Here is a 26,661-nt window from a genome sequence, read left to right as displayed (position 1 = left end):
CTAGGCCATCAGGTGTGAGATGTTCTCATTGTTGCTGCATGAGGTGTAGGTGTTGCACGCCACCTGCTCCTGCACCACAGCAGAGAGCCACACCATCTACCATTTCATCTGGAGATCCAAGTCTGCTGGGATGTGATGTACAAGTCCCCAACCAAAGGGGTATAAACATACCCAACGTAGCTCTCGTTGTAACGGCCACCTTCTGTGTGTCGGCAGCATCAGTGTGGGTATACAAACATCAAACGTCACAATATGCTGACGTGGCCTCGTTGCTGTGGAATAGTCTGTTCCTTTCAGACTATTCCAGGGCATCTGTCCCTCACAGGAATGTTACTGCAGTAAAAGATGTTTGACCGCAAGCCAATCAGGCAGGGGAACACGGAATGTTCTGGAGTCCTTGCAGGTAAGGAAGACCGTGGATTGCACTGGTGGTGGCAGACGGTCAAAATCATTTGGCAGAGTGCCCATTACCAAAACTCTCAAATGAGCACCAAGAGCTTAGCTGGTGATGAGATGGGCCCTTCTCATCAGACCCTTCGAGGAGATGGCCATCCACATCCTTGTGGGCTGTGTGATTGCCACGGGAGTCTGGAAATAGATGCCTTGATCTTTGTCAAAGTTCATCCAGGGAGCTGTGTTGATGCTGGACTGTGTAGTACACAGACTGCTAGAATGCAATGTGAGATGAATGTTGATCACTGCTGGAAGGTCATCAGCTCGGGCAAAGGCACACTTTGGTCTGCCCAAAACTTGATTGCCATCTAGTTAGTGCAAGGAGATGTCTGCAATCAAATGCTGCCAATGAGCCCATTCTAAGGTGCTGAGGGAAGCACTGAAGTTTGGTGCAGCCACGGCAGAGGCTCTGTGGGGAGATACCGCTGCCTAGGGTCCTGCACCACTGGACACTGAGGAGCAGAGTGCTGTGTAATAACCTCAGACATTTCACTGATGGGAAGTTTGCAAATGCAACATTAGTGACCTGTTGATGTTCACTTCCACTTTTTGACAAGATGTCGGCACGTGCTTGGTATAGTGAGGATAACGTCACATCCTGTTAGTATAACACTATATTTTATAAATTATATTTCTGGAAAACTTGCAGTGAAGAGGCTAATGCACTGAATGTGGTCATCAGGTATCAGGTGCAAGGTGCTCTCGCTGTTGTGGTACCTGGCACAGGTGTGGCTCACACTCGACGACTGTGCTGTAACAATCACCCAACACCTTTTCCACTTAGTCTGGAGCTCAAAAATATCCAGAGAACTCGACGTATAAGCCTCAAAATTAGGGGGAGACTGCTTATCGGCTGCATCGAGTTGTGTGTAGACTCTTGTATATAAACATCAAGTGTCACTGTGTAGAGAATTTATTTGTCCCTGGTGCTGTGAAGGAGAATTTCAGTTGGACTGCTCTACAATATCTGTCCCTTGTAGCACACACCACCCAAAAGAACATCTTCGATCACAAACCAATCAGACAGACGTTTAACCAAATGTCTTCTGAGCCCTGCAGAAAAATAACAGTGGATCAGGTGGAGCGGTTCCCCCGAGCACACTCTCAGAATGATTTGACAGAATCACCAACCTTTTCACTCAACACCAACGTCTTCGAACCGGCACCAAGACCTGAGTTGGTGGTGCGAAGGACCAAGCCCCACTGGATCCTTCACATCTGACCGGCAGGTGAGCCACACGCATGCTGCCATTTGTAACAGCTGTATTGGAAGTAAGGCAGTTATCCATCTCCTTAAAGAACACGCCTTCACCAGGAAGGTCTGGGAAGAGATTCAGAGGTACTTGTCAAGGTTCGTGCCAGACACAAGACTCTGTGCTGTGCAGGCTGTTCCTGGGGGAACACAGAAACAAATATCAATTCTGCTGGGAAACCATCAGTGGAGTGAATGACTCCCTCTGGTACTCATAAGAAAGTAGGAGCAAGAGTAAGTGATGGTATTAACGTGTTATGAAAATGTCGACTTGAATGTTCTGTATTGTATCATTTAGAATGTTTAATAAATATTGTATATTTTCAAATAAAAATCCATTGAAGTTTTGACATTTAAATCCACAGACTGTATGTGGGAAGATGCTTGTTAATTTCAAACTCCAGGTCGATTTAATTGTTTTTCTTAAAATCCTGTTTATGTGTGTGACCCTGCAATAGACCCACACTCATTTCGGATTCATGTGGATGATATGGACCTGCAGTACGTGCAGCTAAGCTCTGTCTGTCCGCCTCCCACCGCCTTTAAAATTCAGAGTGTGTGTGTGTAGTTACACCTATAGAAAATGTAAACACTGCTGTTAGATACTCCAGCCCCCCTCAGCTCCTGTATCCTGAGAATACTTTTTTTATCTCTATCATGTTAAGTATTACAGGTAACCAATTTGTAACTAGCAGTAGGAGAAATTTAATTAGTCTTACTGGCATAATATTAAATCTATTGACTTTTAGTATAGTTTGTTAACCCTGTAGAGTAATTAAAAAGCCTTGGTTCCTAACACTGTGTCCCTGGTGTATTGCACAGTGAGGGCTTGTTGGGGAACATTACTCTATAGAACATTATTTTCGATGTATTTATCAGAATCAGGTTTATTATCACTGACTTGTATGACATGAAATTTGTTGTTTTGCAGCAACAGTGCAGTGCAAAGACATAAAATCACTATAGATTACAAAATAAATAAATAGTGCAAAAAAAAAAGGAAGTGTTCAAGGACTGTTCAGAAATCTGATGGCGGAGGGGAAGAAGCTGTTCCTAAATCATTGAGTGTGGGTCTTCAGGCTCCTGTACCTCCTCCCCAATGGTAGTAACGAGAAGAGGGCATGTCCTGGATGGTGAGGGTCCTGAGTGATGGATACCACCGCCTTGAGGCACTGCCTCTTGAAGATGTCGTCGATGGCGGGGAGGGTTGTGCCTGTGATGGGGCTGGAAACTTGAATCTCAAGGTACTTTTAAACTCTGAGGAGGCTATTGGAAATACAAAGTATGCTTGTGACAAATAGTACTAAAGTATTACTCGCCTTGTATTGCAATGATATATTTGTACTTTTCACTCTGAATTCCATGAGAATTGCCTGTTAGTAACACTGCCCTTTTATTTTGTTTGCTCTTCTGGGATATCGGTAACTTGTTGAGGCCGAATCTTCAGAATCCGCATCCGAACCCATTTCACCATTATTTTCCCCTCTGCTTTTTTTTTAGAAATCTGCTTATTCAGCTTGTATGTTTGTCATTTTTTCCTTGCATTAAAGTCTCAATATAAATATTGCTGCTGAATATTTGAAAATGGTCAGAACTTGTCATGAATAGTGTATGCTGGCTTTTTCCCAATTTTTTAAATTTGTGGCCGGCCCATCCTCTATTGGCCATCCATAAGTGCTCCTGAACTGAATGGCTGACAGGGTCACTTCAGAGGGCAGTTAAGGGTTAGCTGCGTTTTTGAGGGTATGGAGTCCAGATTGCCAGAAATGGCACATTTCCTTAAAAGTCGTTGGTGAAACAAAAGGGTTTTCTGCACCGATTTATTTCAGTGCTGCTTGTGGAAGACTTGCTGTGTGTGGTTTTGCTGTCAATCACTTTGGGATCCTGAGGCTGTAAAAGATGTTGTGTAAGCACATGTTTTTGTATATTTCTCTGGCCTTATTAATGAATGTCAGCAGAGTGTTTGCCTTGTAGTAGGCAGGCAGTCTAGTCTATATCTAACACTTACATATCCAGCAGGGGTCACTGGATAACGCTGAACAGTTAAAACTCTGGAGAGCTTTTATTTTTTTCCCCTCTTTTACTCTGGGCTGTTGTGGCCAATGTTATTACCCAGCAAATAACTGCAAAAAGTTCCTGAGGTGCAAGTTTTATTTGAAAGCAGAGAATGTTAAAGTCCTTTTTTTTATTTCTTTTCAGTTGCCTTGCGGTTCCTGCTTTGCAGCATTTAACTATTCCAGTAGAGGGACAATTCTAACCAAAGGCAGCTAGCTGCACAGCAAATCCATTGCACTATGTTTGTCGACTTTCTAAGTGTTTGGGCGTTGATTAATAGTTAGAAAATGTGTTGAGCTTGGTGTGTCAATCCTCTTGTCTTATTGAGGCTTTAATGTAATTAAGATTTTTCTAAAAGCTATTTACATATCAGGGTATTAAATACAATTTCTACCAAAACACTGAGAACAAACACTCATCAAAATTGGAGGTCAAATATTAACAAAGGAGTTTGGGATCTAATTCCCCATAAATGGATTAAATCATTTTATAGCTGATGTAGGATTTCCTTTGCCCACCTTCATCATCAAACTTGTGATGACAGTCGTGGTTGAACAATGACGCTATTTGAAACCAATATATTAATGGTGTAGCATGTGTGCATGTGCTTTTCTTTAGTATGTATGACTCTTTTGGTCACTTCATATCTCAAGATATGGTTCTCATCATATCAGACTTGAACGGTTCTCTTCTATGATGAGATGGACTCTGACTTCACGATCTACCTTGTTGTGACCTTGCACTTTATTGCACTGCACTTTCTCTGTAGCTGTGACACTTTACTCTGTACTGTTATTGTTTTTACTTGTACTACCTCAATGCACTCTGTACTGACTCAATGTAACTGCACTGTGTAATGAATTGACCTGTACAATCGGTACGCAAGACAAGTTTTTCACTGTACCTCGGTACAAGTGACAATAATAAACCAATAAACCAAGGTTATTATTTGGGACATTCTATTTTTAACTGCCTGAAATCTTTCATAATTCTACTCGATCATTCACTTTCAAACAATTGATGTGTCTGTGAAGTTGATTTGAGAAGATGCCTTTATACTTGAATATTGCAGAAAGACTTTGTCCTTTCAAAGCTCTGAGCTGTTCTTACTCCCTGATTCGTTCCGGCATGCCAGTTGACAGCCTAAGCATTTCCCATGGCAAAATTTGGCTTTTCATGTTGCATTTGGAAACTTGCTTGAGCTGTTATACTTAAATATCACAAATGGGCATTTTTTCGTAACAACATGTATAACCAAAGCAGTTTGTACCCTAAAGCCAGAAGTTGAATTAATAGAAGAAAAAGCACAAGTGGGATATAAAAAAAGTAAAAGAGTCTTGTTTGCTTTTATTCTGTGTTTCAGTGGTTAGTGTCACACAGTAATTTATCACAGAAATTTTGGCGTTCTGTTTGACACTCTTAGTACTTGCCTGAGTTGAGGAGCATGTGGAATGAGTTGCTGTCATGGTGTCATCCTAGTAATGGATTGCATTACCCAGCGTGCTTCTCCTACCATAGAAACCCTAGCATTTTGATTGCCTTCTCATCTTCCTTCTTGCACCACTTGGTTAATATTCCAATTGTTATTTGTTGTATGAAGTGTGTTTTACCATTATGTTGCCGATTGAAGTTGGCTTGAAATTGGTGTTAGGAGGCACAGAATCATCATGGAAAGATGCTTTGCTGATTGGAAGTCTTTGAACAGTGGTGTTCCACAGGGATCGCTGCTGGGACCTTTGTTGTTTGTGATGTATGTCAGTGACTTGGATGTGAATGTGGGGGGTGTGATGAGTGTGTTTGCAGGTGAGACAAAAGTTGGTGGATAGTGAGGAAGGTTGTCTAGGCGACAGCAGGATATAGATCAAATGGAAAGTTAGGCAGAGTGTTGGCAGATGGAATTTAGTCAAGACAAGTGCAAGGTGATGCATTTCAGAAAGTCACCTAGTGGTAGAACATATACAGTTAAATGATAGGGCACAAAAGAATGTTGATGAACAGAGGGACCTTCGGGTTCAAGTCCATGCTTCCCTGAAGAGGCAGCACAGGTAGATAGAGTGGAGAAGGCACGTGACATGCTTGTCTGAATAGGCCGGGGACATAGAATAAACAAGTTAGGATGTTATGTTGCACCTTTACAAAACACTGGTTAGACCACACTTGGAGTATTGTGTGCATTTGTGTTGCTACACCGGGGGAAGGATGTGGTTGTACTGCAGAGAGTGCAGAGGATGTTGCCTGGATTGTGGGACTTTAGTTGTTTTCCCTGGAGCGAAGGAGGCTGAGAGGTGCCCTGATGTCCTGATAGAGGTATATAACCACGAGCGCCAGCGATCGGGGTTCAATTCCTGTCGCTGTGTGTAAGGAGTTTGTACGTTCTCCCGTGTCTGCGTGGGTTTCCTCTGGGTGCTCCGGTTTCCTCCCACATTTCAAAGTCGTACGGGTAGGTCAAGTTCGTGGTTTAAAATGGGCGATGCGGACTCGTTGGGCCGGAAGGGCCTGTTACCAGGCTGTAAATAACGTTTTTAAAAATACATAAAATAATAAAATGCATAGGTAGTCAGAATCTTTTTCCCATGGCAGGGGTGTCAAAAACAAGGGCACAGATTTAAGATGAGAGGTAGGGGGTTTAAGGGGGATCCGTGGAGTACCTTTTTATTACAGTGGTTGATATCTGGAACTTGCTGTGGTGGAATCAGATACAATCACTATAGTTATGAGACTTGTTGATAGGTAGTTAACTAGGCAAGGCACAGAGGGATACAGACCTAGTGCAGGCAAATGGGGTTAGTGAGATGGGAAGGTTTGCAGAAGGCCTCATTCTGTGCCTTACGACTCTATTTGACTCTGGAGGTTTTGAACCATTCACGGTTGTCAGTGTCAGTGGTATTGTTGGGTGAAATCCCAGGAAGATATGCATTTATTTATTAGTCACACGTACATCGAACCACACAGTGAAGTGAGTCTTTTTGCATAACTGAGAATGTGCTGGGGGCAGTCCGCAAGTGTTGCCACTCTTCCGGCGCCGACATAGCATGCCCACAGTGTACGTCTTTGGAATGCGGGAGGAAACCGGAGCACCCGGAGGAAACCCACGCAAACACACAGAGAGAACATACAAACTCCTTACAGACAGCGGCGGGAATCGAACCTGGGTAGCTGGCGCTGTAATAGTGTTACGCTAACCACTACACTGCCGTGCCTCCCTCTACACTACCGAACCTGAACCGCTATTGGCCCTCTCAAACGCTCCCTTTCCTCAAGTGTACATTAACTACCATCACTCTTCATGATCAGCTGACACTTAGGTAAATATTCTGCTTTTTACAATTACTGGACAAAAATCATAGGCTGTGACTGCATGATTTCCTCTTGGTGCTTGGCGGGAGTCCACACTGAATGAGGTTAACGGTTTCTGCAGCCTTTTGATCATGATGAATTTCCACAGCAACAAATGATGCCAAAGCAGGCCATAAATGTATTGTTTCTACAATTTCCAAGTTTTTATCTCAATTTTAAGAAAGTTAAACCAAGTTTTTAAAAAAAATTTTGTACACAATCAAAAGCATTGATAATCAATCTATTTCCTTTCCAAACATGAATTAAAACCCCACAAAACAGCTGATGTTATTCTAACATGTTTTTGTTGGAGGACTTTTTATTCTCGTAGTGCTTTTCTGTTACATTCACACATTTTCTTGTGTGAAATGAAACCTCCATTTTGTTTCACACTCCTGTGACAAAGGTGATTTAAACTCACACCTTCAGGACTTAAGTGAACGTGTGCTGCTTTGTCCCAAAAGCTGTGAGCAAGGAGATTGAAAGCTGGGCCATACTGAGCTGCAAATGTTTAGAATTTTGTGATGTGATGAAAAGCTTGAAGTCCAGAACTTTTGTGGCTATTCAAAACATTAAAAGGCATGCATTGCAATTCGTTGAGTAAATTCACTGGGTTGTGATAGCATTGATGTTTTTAAAATTTGACTTCAAGAATTTGGAAAATAAATATAGTGAGAGCAGAGTGATAGATTGGGGAAGGGGTGGGGTGGGGTTGTGAAATTGGTAGAAGATGAATCGTAACAAAACCCAGCACCCAAAAGCTTGTCAGGTTGTGCTACAGTCCTGTTAAATGTGTGCAGTGGGTGAGTCAAAGTGGAGTTTATTGTCATATGCACAGGTCCATGTGTGCACAGGTGCAGTGAAAAACTTACTTGCAGCAGCATCACAGGCACATCACATCAGATAAGCAGCATTCACAAGTCCATTTTTTGCAAGCGTGTATATTTTATCACAGCCCAGCACATTACGGAAACAAGCCTCTCCTCCACGGACTCTGTCTACACCTCTCACTGTCTCTGTAAAACAGCCAGCATAATCAAAGACCCCACCCACCCCGGGTGTTCTCTCTTCTCCCCTCTCCCATCAGGCAGAAGATACAAAAGCCTGAAAGCATGTACCACCAGGCTCAAGGACAGCTTCTATCCCACTATTATAAGACTGTTGAACAGTCCCCTAGTACGATAAGATGGATTCTTGACCTCACAATCTACCTCATTAAGACCTTGCACCTTATTCTCTGCCTGCACTGCACTTTCTCTGTAACTGTAACACTTTATTCTGCATTCTGTTATTGTTTTACCTTGTACTACCTCAATGCACTGTTGTAATGAATTGATCTGTATGAAAGGTATGCAAGACACATTTTTCACTGTACCTCCGTACACGTGACAATTATAAACTAATTTTAGTGCAATGGTGGAAAGGTTAATCACCAGTAACAGGTTTTGGAATGTGGTGGTGTGCCTGTGATTTCTTCTGCAGTGCTGATTTTTTTTTTCAGCCTGACACATCAGGAAGTGCATGAGTGAAGTCAACTACTAATTAACTATAATTTATTCCATGATCACTGCAGCTAATTTGCTTAAGTGCTTTATCAAGAAATATGATCTTGGGTATGGCTATAATTGTGCACACCCTCAGGGATACACTGAATTAAGGTTGTTGGAAACATTAACGTTGGATGTGTGATGCAGTATGAGAAAAGATGTGAGACAGCAAGGGAGGATGATAAGAACATTTGATTTTTGTTTTGAAGGATCTTTCAATTGAACACGTATCTCACATGATTCAAAGTCCCCGAGCATGTTGAATTATAATCTTATTTTAATTTGCTTCTATTAGTAATTCTTGCTCTGTGTCCAGAACATTTGATTTCCTTGTTCACAATTGATTCAAGTGATTGAGGAAATAATTGGCCTTGTAAAACAAAATGTAATAATGGATTCAGTCCAAACTGAGTGACAAGTTCACGAGCAGGTTTACAGGACGAAAGGAAATTGTGTGTCCATTAAATAGCTGTAATGTACCATGTATTTTATAAATTTGAGGTCTGAAAGGATCTATCAAGTTGCCATGGATCAACTCAGACCATGCATACTGCATTGTTAAATCTGTAACATATTACAAGTAGTCAGTGTTCTTGAATATATGAAGGGATTGCATCAGGGAGTGACAGTGGAAGCCTAACTGGTAAATTACAGCTGGTTTGACTCTATCGGACTGCGACAGTCCATAAAGGGGCTTTGGAAAGATTCCATTCCACTCTCAAAAATATGCTAAAGATTATTTGTTTTGAAAACACAAAGGATTGGGATGAAGGATTTCATTTGCTTTTGTTTGCAGTAAGGGAGTCAGTGCAAGAATCCTTAGGGTTCAGTTCCTTTGAACTTGTGTTTGGACATCAGATTAGAGGACCTTTAGTATTACTAAAGGAACGGTGGGTTAATGAAGACATGCATTTGAATTTGTTGGATTATGTTATGAAATTTAAAAACTGATTGCAGAAGGCTTGTCAATTAGCAAAAGAGAACCTAAAAGCTACTCAGACTAAGATGAAAACATGGTATGATAAACACACCCACTCAAGGACTTTCAAACCAGGAGACAAGGTCTTGGTGTTTTTCCCATTCAGACAAATCCCCTCCAAGCTGCAGCTTTGGTTAAAAAAAAGACAGGAAAAATTCTCCAACATTGCATTTCTTTCTCCATTCTCCCTAGCCTGCACCCTCTCGTTGTCACCTGATGAAGATCATAGCCTTGAAATTCCCAATGGAAAAATGCAGAAGGCAAAAAGTAAGAGAGATCCTCCCCACTGAACATAAATATGGCCCTTCCCAGCCCAGCTGCAATTCCCATTTCAGCCTACTGGCATTTCCCTTGCCCTCTCCTGCCAATTCAGCAGCAGTTAGACCTCCAGTCTCACTCCCCTATTACTAAGACTGTCACCTCAGCTACACTTACTCCTCTCCCACCACCCCACTCTTCTACTTCACTTCCCAGCATTCACTCCCAATCATGATTCACTGTTACAAGTCTCTATTTTCCGACTGCTGTGACAACTAAATGAAAATTAAATCTCGTGGCTCCCTAACTTCGCTTAATGCTAATTGTCATTAGTACTTAGTACTTAGGAAGTGGTTTTGGGCAGGTACAATAACAACCTTTAAAAGACAGTTGGACAGGTACATGGATGGGAAAGGTTTAGAAGGTTATGGGCCAAACACTGGCAAATGTGACTGGCTTAGATGGGGCCTCTTGGTCGGCATGGACCAGTTGGGCTGAAGGGCCTGTTTCCGTGCTGTGTGACTCTAATCCAACAATTTCATAACCTGTTTTTGTTCTGAAATGTTTGGAATGCTTTTTGTAGCAGTTTTTTTCCTGAAATTTATTACACCTTGCCTTTTTGAAATAATTTTTTTTTCAGTGCTGGTCCCAAAGGTGACAATGTCTATGAATGGAGGTCAACGATCCTGGGGCCCCCTGGGTCAGTGTATGAAGGTGGCGTGTTCTTCCTCGACATCATGTTTTCAGCAGAGTATCCTTTTAAACCACCCAAGGTAAGAATTCATAACAGTTCTTCATATGTTTGGCTGCTGTTTATAATTTGACGGTACAGTTGGTGTATTTATATCTGGTTGTCATAATAGGTTAAAATTGATCACTGTACATTTGTGAAAGCTGTGTTATAGAGAGCCACTTTTCTTTGATGGATATTTGAGATGCGATTCATAAGTGGTGAGATTTTCCTATTGCAAACCTGGCACAGTATTATTCACTGCTGAGAAGAATATATTAGAGACCAGCAACGATGCTGTATGTCAGTTCCCTTGTCAAGGATTCTAGTTCCCTCCAAGAAGCCACGTAGGGAAGTAATGAAGTATGCAATTGGTATTCCTGGATTTCTTGTTGTTTTTCTTTGGAGAACTTCGTGGTGTTAGAAATTGATGTTGCATTCACATTTGTCATTTGAGAGCTGTGTCTGATACCTTTCTCTTTCCTTGCCCTATTCCAATAATCATCCCACACCTCACATTTATTTAATGTCCTTGTAACAGACTTCACTCACAAAAATTTAATCAGCCCTGCAGGAAGAATAAAAGTTGCTTTTGTCAGGATTGTAAGGAAAGGGATAATAATACTGTCAAGTTTATTGTCATCTGCACAAGTCCATGTGTGCCCAGGTGCAATGAAAAACTTCCTTGCAGCAGCATCACAGGCACGTAGCATCAGATAAGCAGCATTCACAAGAAAAACATAAATTATACACGATTTTTACAAGAAAGAACACAATTAGAACAAAAAAAATCACTTAAATATCATTATTTTGGGTGGGGGGCGGCGGGGGGAATAAACCTTTTAAGATTTGCCCATTTAATGTTCAGCTTCATTTCAGATTCGGGTCAGTTAGACGCCTTCGTTTATAAGTACAAGGTGCCGCTAGTCCTGTGCTAAACTATAACAACGACTGGCTGGAAAAGCAACTGTCGGAGCACAACTTTTTCTTTTAGTTTGGTGGTTTCTTCCTCCTGTGAAAGGTGCCGACCTAAACTCGGGTAGAGTGCAGTGAACACTGGGTGCTCTTGGTAGCAGAGCCAAATATTAATTTCTTATTTATGAGCCTAAAACAACAAGATGTTTGCTTCTGCCCACCCCCCCCCTTCAGTTTTCCCTTTTACCCCATCTCTTTCCCCTCCCCACTCTCACAACCTGTCCTCACCCACATGTTCCTCCCTCTGGTTCCCCACCTTCCCTTTACTCCATGGTCCACTGACCTCTCCTATCAGATTCCATCTTCCTCAGCCCTTTGTCACTTCCACCCATCACCTCCCAGCTTCTTGCATCATTTCCACTCTCTCCTCTCCCCCCCCCCACCTGTCTACCTTATTCCCTCACCTGGACTCACCTATCACGTCAGCTGGTGCTCCCCCCCCCTTTATACCAGCCATCTCCCCTCTTTCCAGTCCAGATGAAGGGTCTCAACCTGAAGTGTCAACTGTCCATTTCTCTCTCTCTCTCTCTCTCTCTCTCTCTCTCTCATTCTCTCTCTCTCATTCTCTCTCTCTCATTCTCTCTCTCTCATTCTCTCTCTCTCATTCTCTCTCTCTCATTCTCTCTCTCTCATTCTCTCTCTCTCATTCTCTCTCTCTCATTCTCTCTCTCATTCTCTCTCTCATTCTCTCTCTCATTCTCTCTCTCATTCTCTCTCTCATTCTCTCTCTCATTCTCTCTCTCATTCTCTCTCTCATTCTCTCTCTCATTCTCTCTCTCTCATTCTCTCTCATTCTCTCTCATTCTCTCTCATTCTCTCTCATTCTCTCTCATTCTCTCTCTCTCATTCTCTCTCTCTCATTCTCTCTCTCTCATTCTCTCTCTCTCATTCTCTCTCTCTCATTCTCTCTCTCTCATTCTCTCTCTCTCATTCTCTCTCTCTCATTCTCTCTCTCTCATTCTCTCTCTCTCATTCTCTCTCTCTCATTCTCTCTCTCTCATTCTCTCTCTCTCATTCTCTCTCTCTCATTCTCTCTCTCTCATTCTCTCTCTCTCATTCTCTCTCCCTCATTCTCTCTCTCTCATTCTCTCTCTCTCATTCTCTCTCTCTCATTCTCTCTCTCTCATTCTCTCTCCCTCATTCTCTCTCTCTCATTCTCTCTCTCTCATTCTCTCTCTCTCATTCTCTCTCTCTCATTCTCTCTCTCTCATTCTCTCTCTCTCATTCTCTCTCTCTCATTCTCTCTCTCTCATTCTCTCTCTCTCATTCTCTCTCTCTCATTCTCTCTCTCTCATTCTCTCTCTCTCATTCTCTCTCTCTCATTCTCTCTCTCTCATTCTCTCTCTCTCATTCATTCTCTCTCTCATCCTCTCTCTCATTCTCTCTCTCTCCCTCTCATTCTCTCTCTCTCCCTCTCATTCTCTCTCTCTCCCTCTCATTCTCTCTCTCTCCCTCTCTCTCTCATTTCCCCACTTACCCATGGCCCCCAAACCCCTGCCCCATGAAAAGCACAAGATGTTGATATTTGCACCACAATGCATCCTGAGATCATTTGGTACAGCAGAGATGATCATAGACTGAGCATGCGACATCCTTAATGTGTACGAAACAACGCTGTGCCACCCGAACCAATCGGGCTTAATTTCAGTAAATTTCAATTCTTAAGGGTATTTTGAACAGAAACTGTGAACATAAACTTAAGATTTACTTCCTTTTCCTTTGCACCCTCTCCAGAAATTATAGTTTTACTTTATTCCAGTGGCTTTTGTGCAAAAAGATCTATTAAATTAGAAAAAAAATTCTCGACTCCAGTAGTTGATATTGTGCTGCTGCTTCCAACCAGTGTAAGCATTGACTGGGATAGAACGGTGTTTTGATTGCATTTGGATTTTGTTGTATTTGACTTATAAATAAGTAGTTTCTAAATGGTTTTGAATTGCTGACATGAAGGATTGTACTGAAGTGTGATGGATAGTAACATGAATAAAATGTCTGACATTGCATTGTAGATAAATATCAGTAAAAACTGAAATACTTCAGAACGTAGAACAGTCCAGCACTGGACAGGCCATTCGGCCCACAATGTTGTGCCGATCTTGATGCCAATTTATACTAAATGTCCTCCTCCTGTGTATCATCCGTATCCCTCCATTCCCTTCACATTCATGTGTCTAAAAGCCTCTTAAACTCCCACCAAACTGCCTGCTTCCACTACCCCTGGGAACCCATTCCAGGCACCTACCACTCTCTGCATAAAAACTTGCCCCTTACGTCACCTTTAAACATCCCCCCTCGAACCTTAAAAGCATGTCCTCTGGTGTTTGACATTTCTACCCTGGGGAACAGACTCTGACTGTCTACGCTATCTATGCCTCTCATAATTTTAAAAGCCTCTATCAGGTCTCCCCTCAGCCTCCGACACTCTAGGGAGAATAACCCAAGTTTGTCCAACCTCTCCTTATAGCTCATACCCTCTAATCCAGGCAGCATCCTGGTGAACCTCTTCTGTGCCCTCTCCACACCCTTCCTATAACGGGGTGACCAGAACTGCACACAATACTCCAAGTGCAGTCTGACTAAGGATTTATATTTTTGAATTAACTTTTTTGGATAAAAATTGCATTTGTGTTGTGTGAAGAATTAAATCTCTCATTTGATTTTTGTTTCTGAAGTTAAGATCCACGTGAGAAAACAGCTCGGAGAAGTTTGTTAATGAAAATACTTTTAAAGTTCCTAATGCCTCATCACTGGTTCTAACTTCCTCCCATCCCTACTTCTGCTGCTGTAACTTAAGTCCCCTTTGACATGCAGTTCTGTTGTGTGACTAGAGATTGTGGACAACAAATTGTTCTAGCAGTTGGGATCGGGGTCTGCAGGTGTCTGAGCGTTGGGGACAGGTGGGCTGGAGAGGATTTGTGTTTACTGGCCGCCTTGTACCAGTACATTAAAACAGGTATTGTTATCTGCATTAAGGAAAAGACAGCAAGATTGACTTGAAATTAAAGGCATGAAAGGTTTGCTTTCCTCTGTTTACAGATTCTAAAAAACGAGAGTCTGTAATTATAATGCCTAATTATTCATTAAAATTAGCAATTTTAGGAGTTTAACTGACCCAGTGTTAGCTGTCGTTCACTCGGTAATGCTGCTATATCACACAAACCACAAAGGGTGATTCCAACAGGATGAAACGGATTGTATTGTTGAGGTTACAATTTTACCACTGCTGTTGAATCCACTTTCTACTTTAGTCATTCTGGTGGATGCAATATTGTCAAAAGGTTAAGAGTCACAGAGTCACAGCTACAGACCCTTTGGCCCAACCGATCCATGCCGACCAAGATGCCCATCTAAGCCAGTCCCATTTGCCTGTGTTTGGCCAGTATCCCTCTGAACCCTTCCTATCCATGTACCTGTCCAAGTGTCTTTTAAATGTTGTTAATGTAAGATAAGATTTCTTTATTAATCACATGTACATTGAAACACACGGTGAAATGCATCTTTTGCGTAGAGTGTTCTGGGGGCAGCCCGCAAGTGTTGCCATGCTTCTGGCGCCAACATAGCACGCCCACAACTTCCCAACCCGTACGTCTTTGGAATGTGGGAGGAAACCGGAGCACCCAGAGGAAACCCACGCAGACACGGGGAGAACATACACACTCCTTACAGACAGCGGCCGGAATTGAACCCGGGTCGCTGGCGCTGTAATAGCGTTACACTAACTGCCACACTACCGTGCCTGTCCTACTAATGTACCTGTCTCAACCACTTCCTCTGACAGCTCATTCCATATACTGACCACCCTCGGGGTGAAAAAGTTGCCCCTCAGGTTCCTATTAAAACTTTCTCCTCTCACCTTAAACCTATGCCCCCTAGTTCTTCCCTAACCCTGAGAAAAGGCTATGCCTTGACCCTCTCTCTGCCTCTCATAATGTTATATACCTCTATAAGATCACCCCTCATTCCCCTATGCTTAGCAATATATATTTAAATCCTCTTATGAAATTTGGTCTGGTATGGATTTTTTCCATGAGCAATGAGCTCCAGAACCCTATCACTCAGTGAGGGAAATAAAATCTCCTCGTCTCTCCTCTCATCCTTTTGCCAGTTACTTTAAATCTGTGCCCTGCATCCACTCTGATCTTTAATCCCATACTAAGGGAAACATGGCCTGCTTATTTACAATTCCAGGGGCCCCTCATAACTAGATAAGAGTACAACAGATAAAAATAAAAAAAGTACAGTCAAAATTATTAAAGGTTGCTGGCACTGAATTTGATATGCAACTTGGAACAAGGTGGTAAATTTAAGGACTGCTCTTGAGGGAGAATGTGTCAGGAAGTCAGTCTTGGTTAAAGAGACCTTCATTATAAAGCCATCTCATATTGATTCTCTCCTTGTAGCAGCATTGTTGTAGTTTAGAGTGTGGTCATGCTCGTTAAAACCACCTAGGTTCTTTTCTATGAGTCTATAATTTGTTTTTTGAAACCAAACCTTCCTGTACGTCTGCACAACTGAACGGTTGATCTACATTGCTCTTGCTCCATCAATGTTTGGATAGTGAAGAGGATGCCAAAGCATTATAGCAGTGCTTTCGGCATAATAAGCTGTCACTTATATATAAAAAAAATACTTTTTTCAACAAAATTGCTTAATACTATAGAAATGCAAAGATCCAGCAAGGGGACTGGAGAGGAAATAAGAGAAAAACTTAACGGGTGTTCTGATCATGAAAGTGAATCCAGATTGGTAATCCTGAAACAGAACACTGTAATTACATTATGATTTACAGAGTAAAATAATATTGAACTTTTATGTAAAGAAAAGTTAATTGGCTGTTTTATATAACTATATACATTGTAGTTTGATTAACTACATGCATTCATAGTCTGTGTGAATAGTCCTGTGCACAATGAAGTCGTAAATGACTATTAACTGTGGTTAATAGGGTTTTTTTGATTTATGACAGTGATCCTAACCATACCACAAAAATTCATGCAAATAGAAATATTTTCATTTGTGTGGATTCCTGTTCACTGTGTAACCACAGAAATTTATCATCAAAGGCTCTTACACTTTCTGTCTTATTGTCCTCTGCTTGAGCAGGTTTCTAGGGAGTATTATTAGCTATGTGTTCAATGGAACTTACTTCTTTTTCAAGAACCCATGTTAATTTTTAATAAAATTTTGACAGGTCACTTTCCGAACAAGAATCTATCATTGCAATATCAACAGCCAAGGAGTGATCTGTCTGGATATCCTGAAGGATAACTGGAGCCCAGCACTGACCATTTCGAAGGTTCTTCTGTCAATTTGTTCTCTTCTAACAGACTGCAACCCTGGTAAGAGGATTTATACTCTATAATCTCACTTGATTTGGTCTGTTGCAAGTGTCTAGTTGTTATTCCACTGGGGATGAACACAGGAGGAGGTATGGAAGATCCTGAGTAGATGCAGTCATTTAAAACGGATGTATGTAAGGACAACTTCCTGCAGAGGTTAGTGACACTCTGGAATTCTCAACCCCAAGGGTTGTGGAGGCCAGATCACTGGAGATATTTAAGGAGGAAGTAGATTTTTATTTTGGAAAAATCAGGGAATTGAAAGCTATTGAGAACTGACAGAGAAGAGGGGATGAGACCTGGAGCAGATCAGCCATGTTCATATTAAATGGCGGCTTGACTTGAGGGATCAGGTGGCCTACTCCTGTTTCTTTGTTCTGATGTTTAGAAAGTATGAATGGAGGGAAGCTGTGCACATTTTTGAATGGTTTAAGAACCATGGTTCTTCGATTTAAATCTTGGATAAAGGACCTTGGGGATGTGAGGAAAAACCTCTTTGTTCAGTATAATTAGAATCTGGAATTCACTATCAGAAGTTTGATGGTAGAAACCTCAATGAATTGAGGCCCTCAAAGGGGAATTGGAAAGGCACCTGTGACCAAATGATTTGCAGGGCTGTGGGGTAGTGCAGGAGATTGGGAGTGATGGGATTATTCTAATGAGGCAGCATGCACTCAACAGGCCAGGTGGCCTTCCAGAGTTGATTCTTCCACATATGTTACGAACCAGCAACAAAAGAAACACACTGAGTCATGTATAAGTATTAAAAACAATTTTATTAATAACTACTTATGATAATAAGTAAAGTACAAGTAAAAATGTTAGAATGTTAGAAGTAAAAATGTTAAAACTTAAACATTAACCCCAAAAACTAAACTCGTAGTGTGTGTGCGTCAAATTCCCCAAACTCCAAGTCCAGGAATAGTTCTCAAAGTTCAGTTCAGCAAGCCGTAAGGTGAAACGTGAGCAAAGGGTTCTTCAACAACCGCCGGTGACTGAAGACAAAACGTAGAGAGGAAATAGAGAGTAATTACAAAATCCAAATGTTCCATGGTGGAACCCATACGACACTTCAGTGTCTGCTCAGCAGTGACTATTCCACTGCATCTGCCTCACCCCGAAAGGCTCTCGAATCGTGGCCGTCCCCACGAATACCCTGTTTCCTTCCACAGGTCAACAACAAAGTGACCTCCACCGGATTATTCCAAAAATCCATACATGGATTGTAGTGACAGACACAGTTACTGTTTTTCATCCATCGATAGAAACTAGCAGGCTGGTCTCTCCCTTCTCCTCCATCCCTCCCCCCCCCCTCCTTCTGACTGACTCCAACTGTCTACTTCAAAAACATCATTACGTCCTTTATCTTCTGTTGTCGTAACCACGCCCCCCCCCCCACACACACACACACACTACTCTATCTTAAAGGGACATTCACCAATAGTAACCTAGTCCATATCACATAGCAAACAGTCTGCACCACATCTATGTGATCTCTCGAGGGAAAGGTTCTTAATTTGTTCTTAATCTTCAAACCCTATCAAGAAAAATACAGGCTTTAGTGGATACTAAATTACAGAGCACCAGAGAGCAACAGAATGGGCCAGAATGTTACAGAGAGTGAGATCTATTTGAATGCAGGCTCATATCTGATCTTTTGCACTGTGAGCATTTGTCCTTTGCCAAAAGGAGGATTACTCTGTGGACAGAAACGTTCAGAGTTCCTTCTGTAATTCAACCCACGGCAGTGGCCAATGCTTCAGCAGATCTTAGGTCTCGAAGCAGGAGTATATACTAGAAGGAGACTTGGATCAAAAAAAAGAACAAGATAAGGTTTGCAGTTGATGGATGTAAATGTCTAATGAGCAAGATCATAAGTTATGAAATTGATTATAATGACATCAATGCATTCGATAATGTTGGGCTCCAAAGAAAACTGGGGACAGTCATTGAGTGTTGTGGGAGGGACTGATTTAGAATTAAATCATGTCATTATTGAGATGAGTTATAACTATAGGTAAGCAGGCACTGGGGACTTCACGAGTCGATTTAAGAAATGGAGAAGGGTTTAATATACCAGTGGGAGTTGCATATAATCACCCCAGTAGCAGCTGTCAAGTGACCAAATGTCTAAACGAAGAAATTAGCCTAAGGTGAAGTGAAGGCTTCTTTGTTATGATGGATGATTTTAACTTTCGAATATTACTCCCAATTTCTGGCGCATGCACAGAACATTTTTCTGCCACGTTATGTCCAAGAACCAAACAGGAAGCAGCAATATTTGAATAGGTTCTTGGTAATGAGCCAGATTTAGTTAAAACTTAACAGTGTGTGAGCTTCACTTTTCAATGATCACAATGGTGAGTCTGTGCTCAGAAGAGGGGAATGCAGAACAGTTACTAAGAATCAAGACCTGGGTATGTTGCCTTCCATATGATGATACAAGACATTTATTCTGTGGTTAAACAGCAAAACTGCTGAAATGTCAATGGAGAAGGATGAAAGTGTTCCAAAAAGAAATCCAGTGCAGGACCATTTTGGGTTAGAAATTACACAGTGCCTCTATTGCACTAGTACGTAGTCCATTGGGTTGCAAAATTGATCAAATTGCTCTCCTCTTTAACAGTGGTGCTGCTAGCAGAGCCACTGCCTCGCCTCACCTCCCCAGAGACGGTTCAGTCTTGACCTTGGGTGCTGTCTGTGTGGAGTTTGCACATTCTCCCACCTGAGCTCGTAGATTTCCGTACCGTGCTCCAGTTTCCTCCCACATCCCAAAGGTGTGCAGGTTGGTAGGTTAATTGGTCACTGTAAATTGCCCCAAGTAAATAGGTGAGTGGTAGAGACGGGTTGCCAAGAATGTGAAGAAATGGGATTAGTGTAAGATTGGTATAGATGGCTGGTTGATGCTTGGTCTGGACTCGATGAGCAAAAGGGCCAGTTTTCCCAGAGGGCATGCACTTAAGGTGAGAAGGACTGAGTTCAAAGGAGATGTGCGGGGCAAGTTTTTTTTTTACACAGAGAGTAGTGGGTGCCTGGAGTGTGCTGCCGGGGGTGATGGTGGAGGCAGATACGGTAGAGGTGTTCAAGAGGCTCTTAGGCACATGGACGTGCAGAGAAAAGAGGGATATGGACGTTGTGCAGGGAGAAGGGATTAGTTTTGTTACCAATTTAATTAATTCAGCACAACGTGGTGGGCTGAAGCGCCTGTTCCTGTGCTGTACTGTTCTACGTTCTGTGTTCTTTTCATGCTGTGCCTCTTTATGACTGTTTCTAATAGGAATGAAAATGTGGGAATGATAGACCAGTCAGTGTAAACATTGTTCTTGGGAAATTGGTTTATTATTGTCACATGTACTGAGGTACAGTGAAAAACTTGTCTTGCACACCGTCCATACAGATCGATTCATTACACAATGCATTGAGGTAGTACAGGGTAAAACAATAACAGAATATAGAATATTGTGTCACAGCTACAGAGAAAGTGCAGTGCAGGCAGACAATAAGGTGCAAAGTCGTAATGAGGTAGATTGTGAGGTCAAGAGTCCATCTTATCGTACTAGGGGACCGTTCAATAGTCTTATAACAGTGGGATAGAAGCTGTCCTTGAGCCTGGTGGTACGTGCTTTCAGGCTTTTGTATCTTCTTCCTGATGGGAGGGGGGAGAAGAGAGAATGCCCAGGGTGGGTGGGGTCTTTGATTATGTTGGCTGCTTTACTGAGGCAGCAAGAAGTGTAGACAGAGTCCATGGAGGGGAGGCTGGTTTCCGTGATGTGCTGAGCTGTGTCCACGACTCTCTGCAGTTTCTTGCGATCCTGGGCAGGACAGTTGCTGTACCAAGCCGTGATGCATCCAGATAGGATGCTTTCTGTGGTGCATCGATAGAAATTGGTGAGGGTCAGAGGGAATTTACATGGGAAGTTACTGGAGCCTATACTTTGGGATTGAGTGCTTGAGCACTACACAAGTTTCAACTGATCAGAATAAGTCAGCCTGGATTTGTGGGGTAGATTATTCCTGGTAAACTGATTAAATTCGATGAAGGAGTAGCTGCTGTTTATGTCATTTTCAGCTGATATAAATGGATCATTTCTGCTTGGAAAGCTGCTGTGGGCATCACAATTCTCGCAAAAAGGAGAGAATGGTGAGAGTTCTGCCCCCGGTTAATACCCACTGACATCTATTGCCAACCTACCTTGTTATGGCCTTGCAGCTTATTGTCTGCCTGCACTGCACTTTCTCTGTAACTGTGCCACTTTACTCTGCATTCTGTTATTATTTTACCCTGTACTACCTCAATGCACTGTTGTAACGAATTGATTTGTATGAACGGTATGCAAGTCAAGCTTTTCACTGTACCTCGGTACAAGTGACAATAATAAACCAATTCCAACATTAAGTTGATTATGATAACTTAGTCACGTGCAGGATTATGTGACTGCATGTTGCTGCTTCATGGATAGAATGTGGGAGACGTTCTGCTGCCTGGAATGAGAAATCTGAACGTTGTAAGTCATGGCCTATCCCATGGCAAAGTACTAACCAACAATTCATTTTTCATTGCAGCCGATCCTTTGGTTGGAAGCATAGCCACACAGTATATGACGAACAGGGCTGAACATGACAGAATAGCAAGACAGTGGACCAAGAAATACGCCACATAAACTGGGTGGTCGTCAGTCCTACCAACATTTGTCTCTGATGGAAATGAGCTGCTCCTCATTGGATTGAAAAGGGGAAGGGGTTGGGTGTGAAGGGGTGGGGGAGGGAATGGGACAAGCATTCCTATTACAGATTTTAAATGCAACAGTCTTTTATTTGCATAAGTCTAGTCAGAACTCTTGATGAGCTTCATTATTGTAGCTTAAACAATAAACTATTGATATGAATAGATAGGAAATTCACATGGAAAAGTTTGAAGATTACAACATGACGGGTCATCCAAGACCCAGATTTGTTACCGAAATATTAAGTGATACCTCTTTACTGGTCTGAGTTTTACTTGTTTGTGTTCACTGTGTACGGTCAGAGTTTGAAAATGCTTGCCAATCAAAGAGCAGGGGTTAAAACTGAATGGAAATGTTAAGGAAAAGCTAGCAACATCTGGTATTAAGATCCAAATAGAATAATGGCCAGATAATATGGAATTGTCTTCATTCAGGAAATAAGAAATGAATTGGCAGAATATTTGCAGTTTGAGGGAACAGGTTTTAATTTGCAGGATGCAAGGGAGAATGGGAGAAAATTCCTAAATCCTTCCAAGTAACAGTTTTGCCTTATGTAAATTTAGCATCGCAACAGTTGTGATATAGGGCAGTTTGTTTTGATTTAATTTTATACAGCTTTGAGCATTGTTTAAAATTTAAGACTAATAGATTAAGGGCTCTAAGTCCACAATGGTTTCCAATTCTACAAATGTCTGTTTTGAAGCACAGTTATGTCTATGGTCCAATGCTGTAGTCCAATGGGAGTATTGTATTAAATAATGTATGGCTGCTTATTTGATGCAGAGAATTCACAGAAAAAAAAGAAAAGTCTGCATCTTAATTCTAATTTTTTAAAAGACTTTAAACAACGTTCGGACTTGAGAATGAGTTGTCAGTAATTGAAATCCTCTGAGTTCTGTCAGCTATTGCTATAACCCTATTGGTCCCATTCACATTACAAAATTAAAGAATGTTGAACTGTACTATAGTTGTACAGCCACTGTAACTGCTGACGTTTTCTTTGGGAGAATTTAGATTGCCAGATTGTTGGAAATCTCATGTAATTAAAAACACTGATCATGAAATGTTATTTAATGAGCAATGGTTGAAAATCACATAAACCCTGCATTTGTTCCATAGACTTGGTTGGTCCTGCTGTTTGTGAATGTTCAGAATTTATACAAGGCAGTTTGGAGGTACTGCTGTCACAGGACTCTTTAATAGTTATGTATCCTGTGTACGTCTAACCTGACACAGAACTAATCAACACTATTGGGCTTCTGCAACTTATGGATCTCCAAGTAAAAGATTGGTGCGTTTTCTGTAATGGTTCAAAATAACCTTTCACACTTAGTATTAATGTGCATTACCCAAAACTGATTAAAAGAGTTTATGATTCTGGTTTAGAAATGAGCTTTAAGATGTGTGCTGACACAATTAATGTATGTAAATAACAAGTGCTACTGACTGACCAATGAAACTGCAGTTTCACCTCTGCCCCCTCCCCACCTTGCTCTATGTTTTTATCATATGTTCACTGACAATAACTGTATAATTAGTTTGTCTCTGTTGAAATGCCATTCTTGAGTTCTGTGCTTGTTATGGATATTCCAATAACTGAGTCCAAATGTGTAAATGCAAGAGCTGGAGCCTCACTACACCATGTAAACCAGAAGGTAACGGACTCTACTTCAATTTTTGCAGTCAGTGAATCTCAGTGGCAGATTGACAGGAAGCCTCAGTATCTCATTAGATAGGGAGGGGCAAAATCAATCAGGTTCTTCAGCTGCTTGCTGTTTTGTAAACCCTGTGGTTAAGTGCATCTCTGCAGACATTCGATGCCATTCGCTGTGACAGGAAAGCTTGAGGCTTGCATGAGGTTCCACAGGCTGCTGGTGCACCTGAAACTATACCAAGCAGCATTGAAAAGTTTATAAAATTCTTCAAAGCTTGGTTCGCATTCAATCTCCCCAATGTAAGTAGGTCAGGATGATTAGTTTATCCTTTCCGTAGAGGAAAAACACAAATGTTGTCGTGAGATGCAAGTTATCTGGCTTTAAAGAAATGCAGAAAATTGTGATAAGAGAGGAACATTTATCCTTTTAAATTACAGGCACAAAACTGACACCTGAATAGTTGGTTTTATGATCAGAAAGGTTTCCACACATCCCTTTGGTACCTTAACTACAAATATGTATTTGTAATATATTTTCATTGTACTGTATTGAAATTGGAAACAAAATCAGCACTTATGTTTATCTCTTGCACATTAAGATTCAATCCAAGCTTTTTCACTCATCTGTAGGACAGTGTTTTGTTTTGCATACATCTGATAATGAAATTCCTCCTGAAGCCAAGACTACAGACTTAAACGGAGCTTTTCCGTAAACCCTTCTTGAACATGGTCATTGTTGGTGTCAACTGATTATCACTTGAGTTTTAAAATTTATCCCCAGTTGACACTCTGAGAGTTGTTGTCTGCCCAGAGGCATTTGGAATTGCATAAAGAAGATCCAAGGGAAAATCCAGCAAGAACAAAAAGCCACTCTTCAGTATGGTAGAGTGGATATGGTTAGAATCTCTGATGACAAAAAGCATCTGTTCTTCTTTAATTTAAATTTTAAAAGCTGAAGTGGTGAATGCAAAATGAATATTTTCACTGACAGATATTTCCTTTCAGATCCTCTTTTAGAACACAGAACATTACAGTACAGTACAGGCCCTTTGGCCCACGATGTTGCGCTGACCTATATAAACCTACTCCACATTTTCTGTTTACTTTTCATCTTTCATGAGACTTCATTTATGATTTAGAATATTAATTTCTAAATTCTGTCGCAGCACAACTCTTAATTTGAGCCCTGAATTTCATTTCATTTTTGATTATGGTGTGAAATGTGTCAAATATTGACATTTGTATTTGGACCCAAAATAATATTTTTGGCAAAGCAAACCTGATATGGTCCATTGTTCTATATCTAAGCATCTTATTTAATAGAGGACCTGGATGGTAAAGATCTGGAAAGTTTTAATTATGTGCTGAATTTCTCAAGTAGATACAGTTTTAAAACTGCAACTACTGTTAATGTTTTGAAGCTGATAATATGAATCTTCCTGAATTCTGTTCCCTTTCTGCATTGCCTCAAAGTACATCTTGTTTAACTCCCACAGTTAATTAAAGAGAACAGTCAAAGCTACAATAAAAAATTCTGCTGGAAACACTCAAAGACCTGATGAAGGGTCGTTGACCTGAAATATTCACTCTGCTTCTTGTTCCACAGACGCTGCCTGACCAGCTGAGTGTTTTCACCATTTTCTGCTTTTATGTCAGATTTCCAGCATCTGCAGTTTTTTTAAAATTTCCATCTATGACACAACAGTCACATTTTGTTTTTTGTTCATGTTTCCTCTTGAGCTACCCATTACGTTTAGAAGATTATTTTCTTCTCTTTACGTATGATGATCTATCTTAGTCACATGCACATCGAAACACAGTGAACTGCATCTTTTGCGTAGAGTGTTCTGGGGGCAGCCCGCAAGTGTCGCCACGCTTCCAGCACCATCATAGCATGCCCGCAACTTTCTAACCTGTATGTCTTTGGAACGTGGGAGGAAACCGGAGCACCCGGAGGAAACCCACACAGACACGGGGAGAATGTACAAACTCCTTACAGACAGCAGCCGGAATTGAACTCTGGTCGCTGGCGCTGTAACAGCGTTACGCTAACTGCTACACTACCGTGCCTGCCCTGCATTTTGTAGAAACTGCAGTTACTCAGGTGGTCAGCAGCATCTCTGGGGAAAGGTTCTAATTAAAGATCAATAACCTGAAACATCAGGCTTGCTTTTCTCATTCTCCATAGATGTCGGTGGAGTTTATTGTCAGACGCACAAGTCCATGTGTGCACAGGTGCAATGAAAACCTTACCTGCAGCAGCGTCACAGGCTCATGTTCTTTGCTGTTTCTTCTTTTCATCCACCTACATCCCCATTCCCATAGCTACTCTATTCCTTTCCCCTTCACAACTAGCCAAGAATATAAGCTTAATGTGAGCAACCCTAACTATGTATCCCTACAGGAGATCATGGTGATAGAGGGCAAGACATGGACAGTAGGTCTTGAGGCCACTCTCAGAATGTGAAAGCAGCCATTTAGCATCAAGACAAGACCTTTCTTTGTTATGAATCTTATGAAAGTCCTATCCTGAGTGCTCAATTCAGGAATATATTCAGGAGTGAGGAAAGATTTTGGCATTTAAAGAAACTAAAAACCGGGTGGAAGTAGAACTGATAGACCATGATTTTGTGGAGTGGTATGAAGCAAGCTTGCAGAACGGTGTGGCTTACTCTTGTAATGAGTTCTAGAGCTGGCTGACCATCCTGTCTCACAATGTGTTCCGAAGAACCTTGAAACCAAAGGGCTATATTCTTCAAATCACAACATCCTGTGCCAGATGATCTGATTGAAAGTCCAACCTCCAACAGAATAAATTCTGATTTTCTTTTAACCTGGAAACTTAAGTGATTTATGGTCTTCCACTTTTAATACAAAAAGAACATGATGGAGTATTGGGTGAGGCTTGTGGCTTCTGATTCCAGCATGATATACAACCTCAGAGAGTGTGGGTTTACTAGAGATTCTAAGGAGTTGAAAGAAGGAAACACTGACTGGTCAGGTAAATCCACATCACCTTGAAGAAGGGTCATATCTGTGTTATAATTACACCACTTCATCTGAAATGCTGCCACAATTTGGACCATGTCATCCAAGCTAGGGTATCAACAAGATGGGGCAGGAGTATGTTTTTCTGCTGAAGGAGCAGGACTGTTGAACACTCTCCGGTTACTTCATTTGAATAGTAACAGCAAGAATGAGACTGATTTGCCTTTGCAGCTACTGGAAAGACTTCTGAACCACACGCTGTGCAGCCAGGAAACTGCTCCAGTCACCACTTCGTTGCAAAGAAACTCCTCGGGACATTGATGGTTTGGGACCTAGCAGTGCTAATGTTAAGTGTTTATGATCTTGTTGAA

General features: G+C 41.5%; 1 protein-coding gene across 1 annotated transcript; it reads left to right on the top strand.

The window, feature by feature from the left end:
• The first annotated feature begins 345 nt into the window (after positions 1 to 345).
• Positions 346 to 25,600, top strand: LOC127571009 (ubiquitin-conjugating enzyme E2 E1-like). The gene is made up of 5 exons (XM_052016979.1): positions 346 to 403; positions 1,434 to 1,629; positions 10,521 to 10,653; positions 16,777 to 16,924; positions 21,488 to 25,600. The coding sequence occupies exons 1-5, from the start codon at positions 346 to 348 to the stop codon at positions 21,583 to 21,585; spliced, it is 633 nt and encodes a 210-aa protein (XP_051872939.1). The 3' UTR covers positions 21,586 to 25,600.
• Positions 25,601 to 26,661: the final 1,061 nt, after the last annotated feature.

The sequence above is a fragment of the Pristis pectinata genome, chromosome 5 (genome assembly GCF_009764475.1).
Source record: "Pristis pectinata isolate sPriPec2 chromosome 5, sPriPec2.1.pri, whole genome shotgun sequence".
Lineage (NCBI taxonomy): Eukaryota > Metazoa > Chordata > Chondrichthyes > Rhinopristiformes > Pristidae > Pristis > Pristis pectinata.
This window is presented reverse-complemented; position numbering and strand designations above follow the sequence as displayed.

What these genes read in the sequence shown, in the direction of transcription:
- LOC127571009 (XM_052016979.1), top strand. Translation starts at nt 346, where the DNA reads ATGTTTGACCGCAAGCCAATCAGGCAGGGGAACACGGAATGTTCTGGA. An exon ending in ATGTTCTGGAGTCCTTGCAG is followed by an intron (nt 404 to 1,433) that starts GTAAGGAAGACC and finishes TGTCCCTTGTAG; the next exon opens with CACACACCACCCAAAAGAAC. An exon ending in ATCCTTTTAAACCACCCAAG is followed by an intron (nt 10,654 to 16,776) that starts GTAAGAATTCAT and finishes AAATTTTGACAG; the next exon opens with GTCACTTTCCGAACAAGAAT.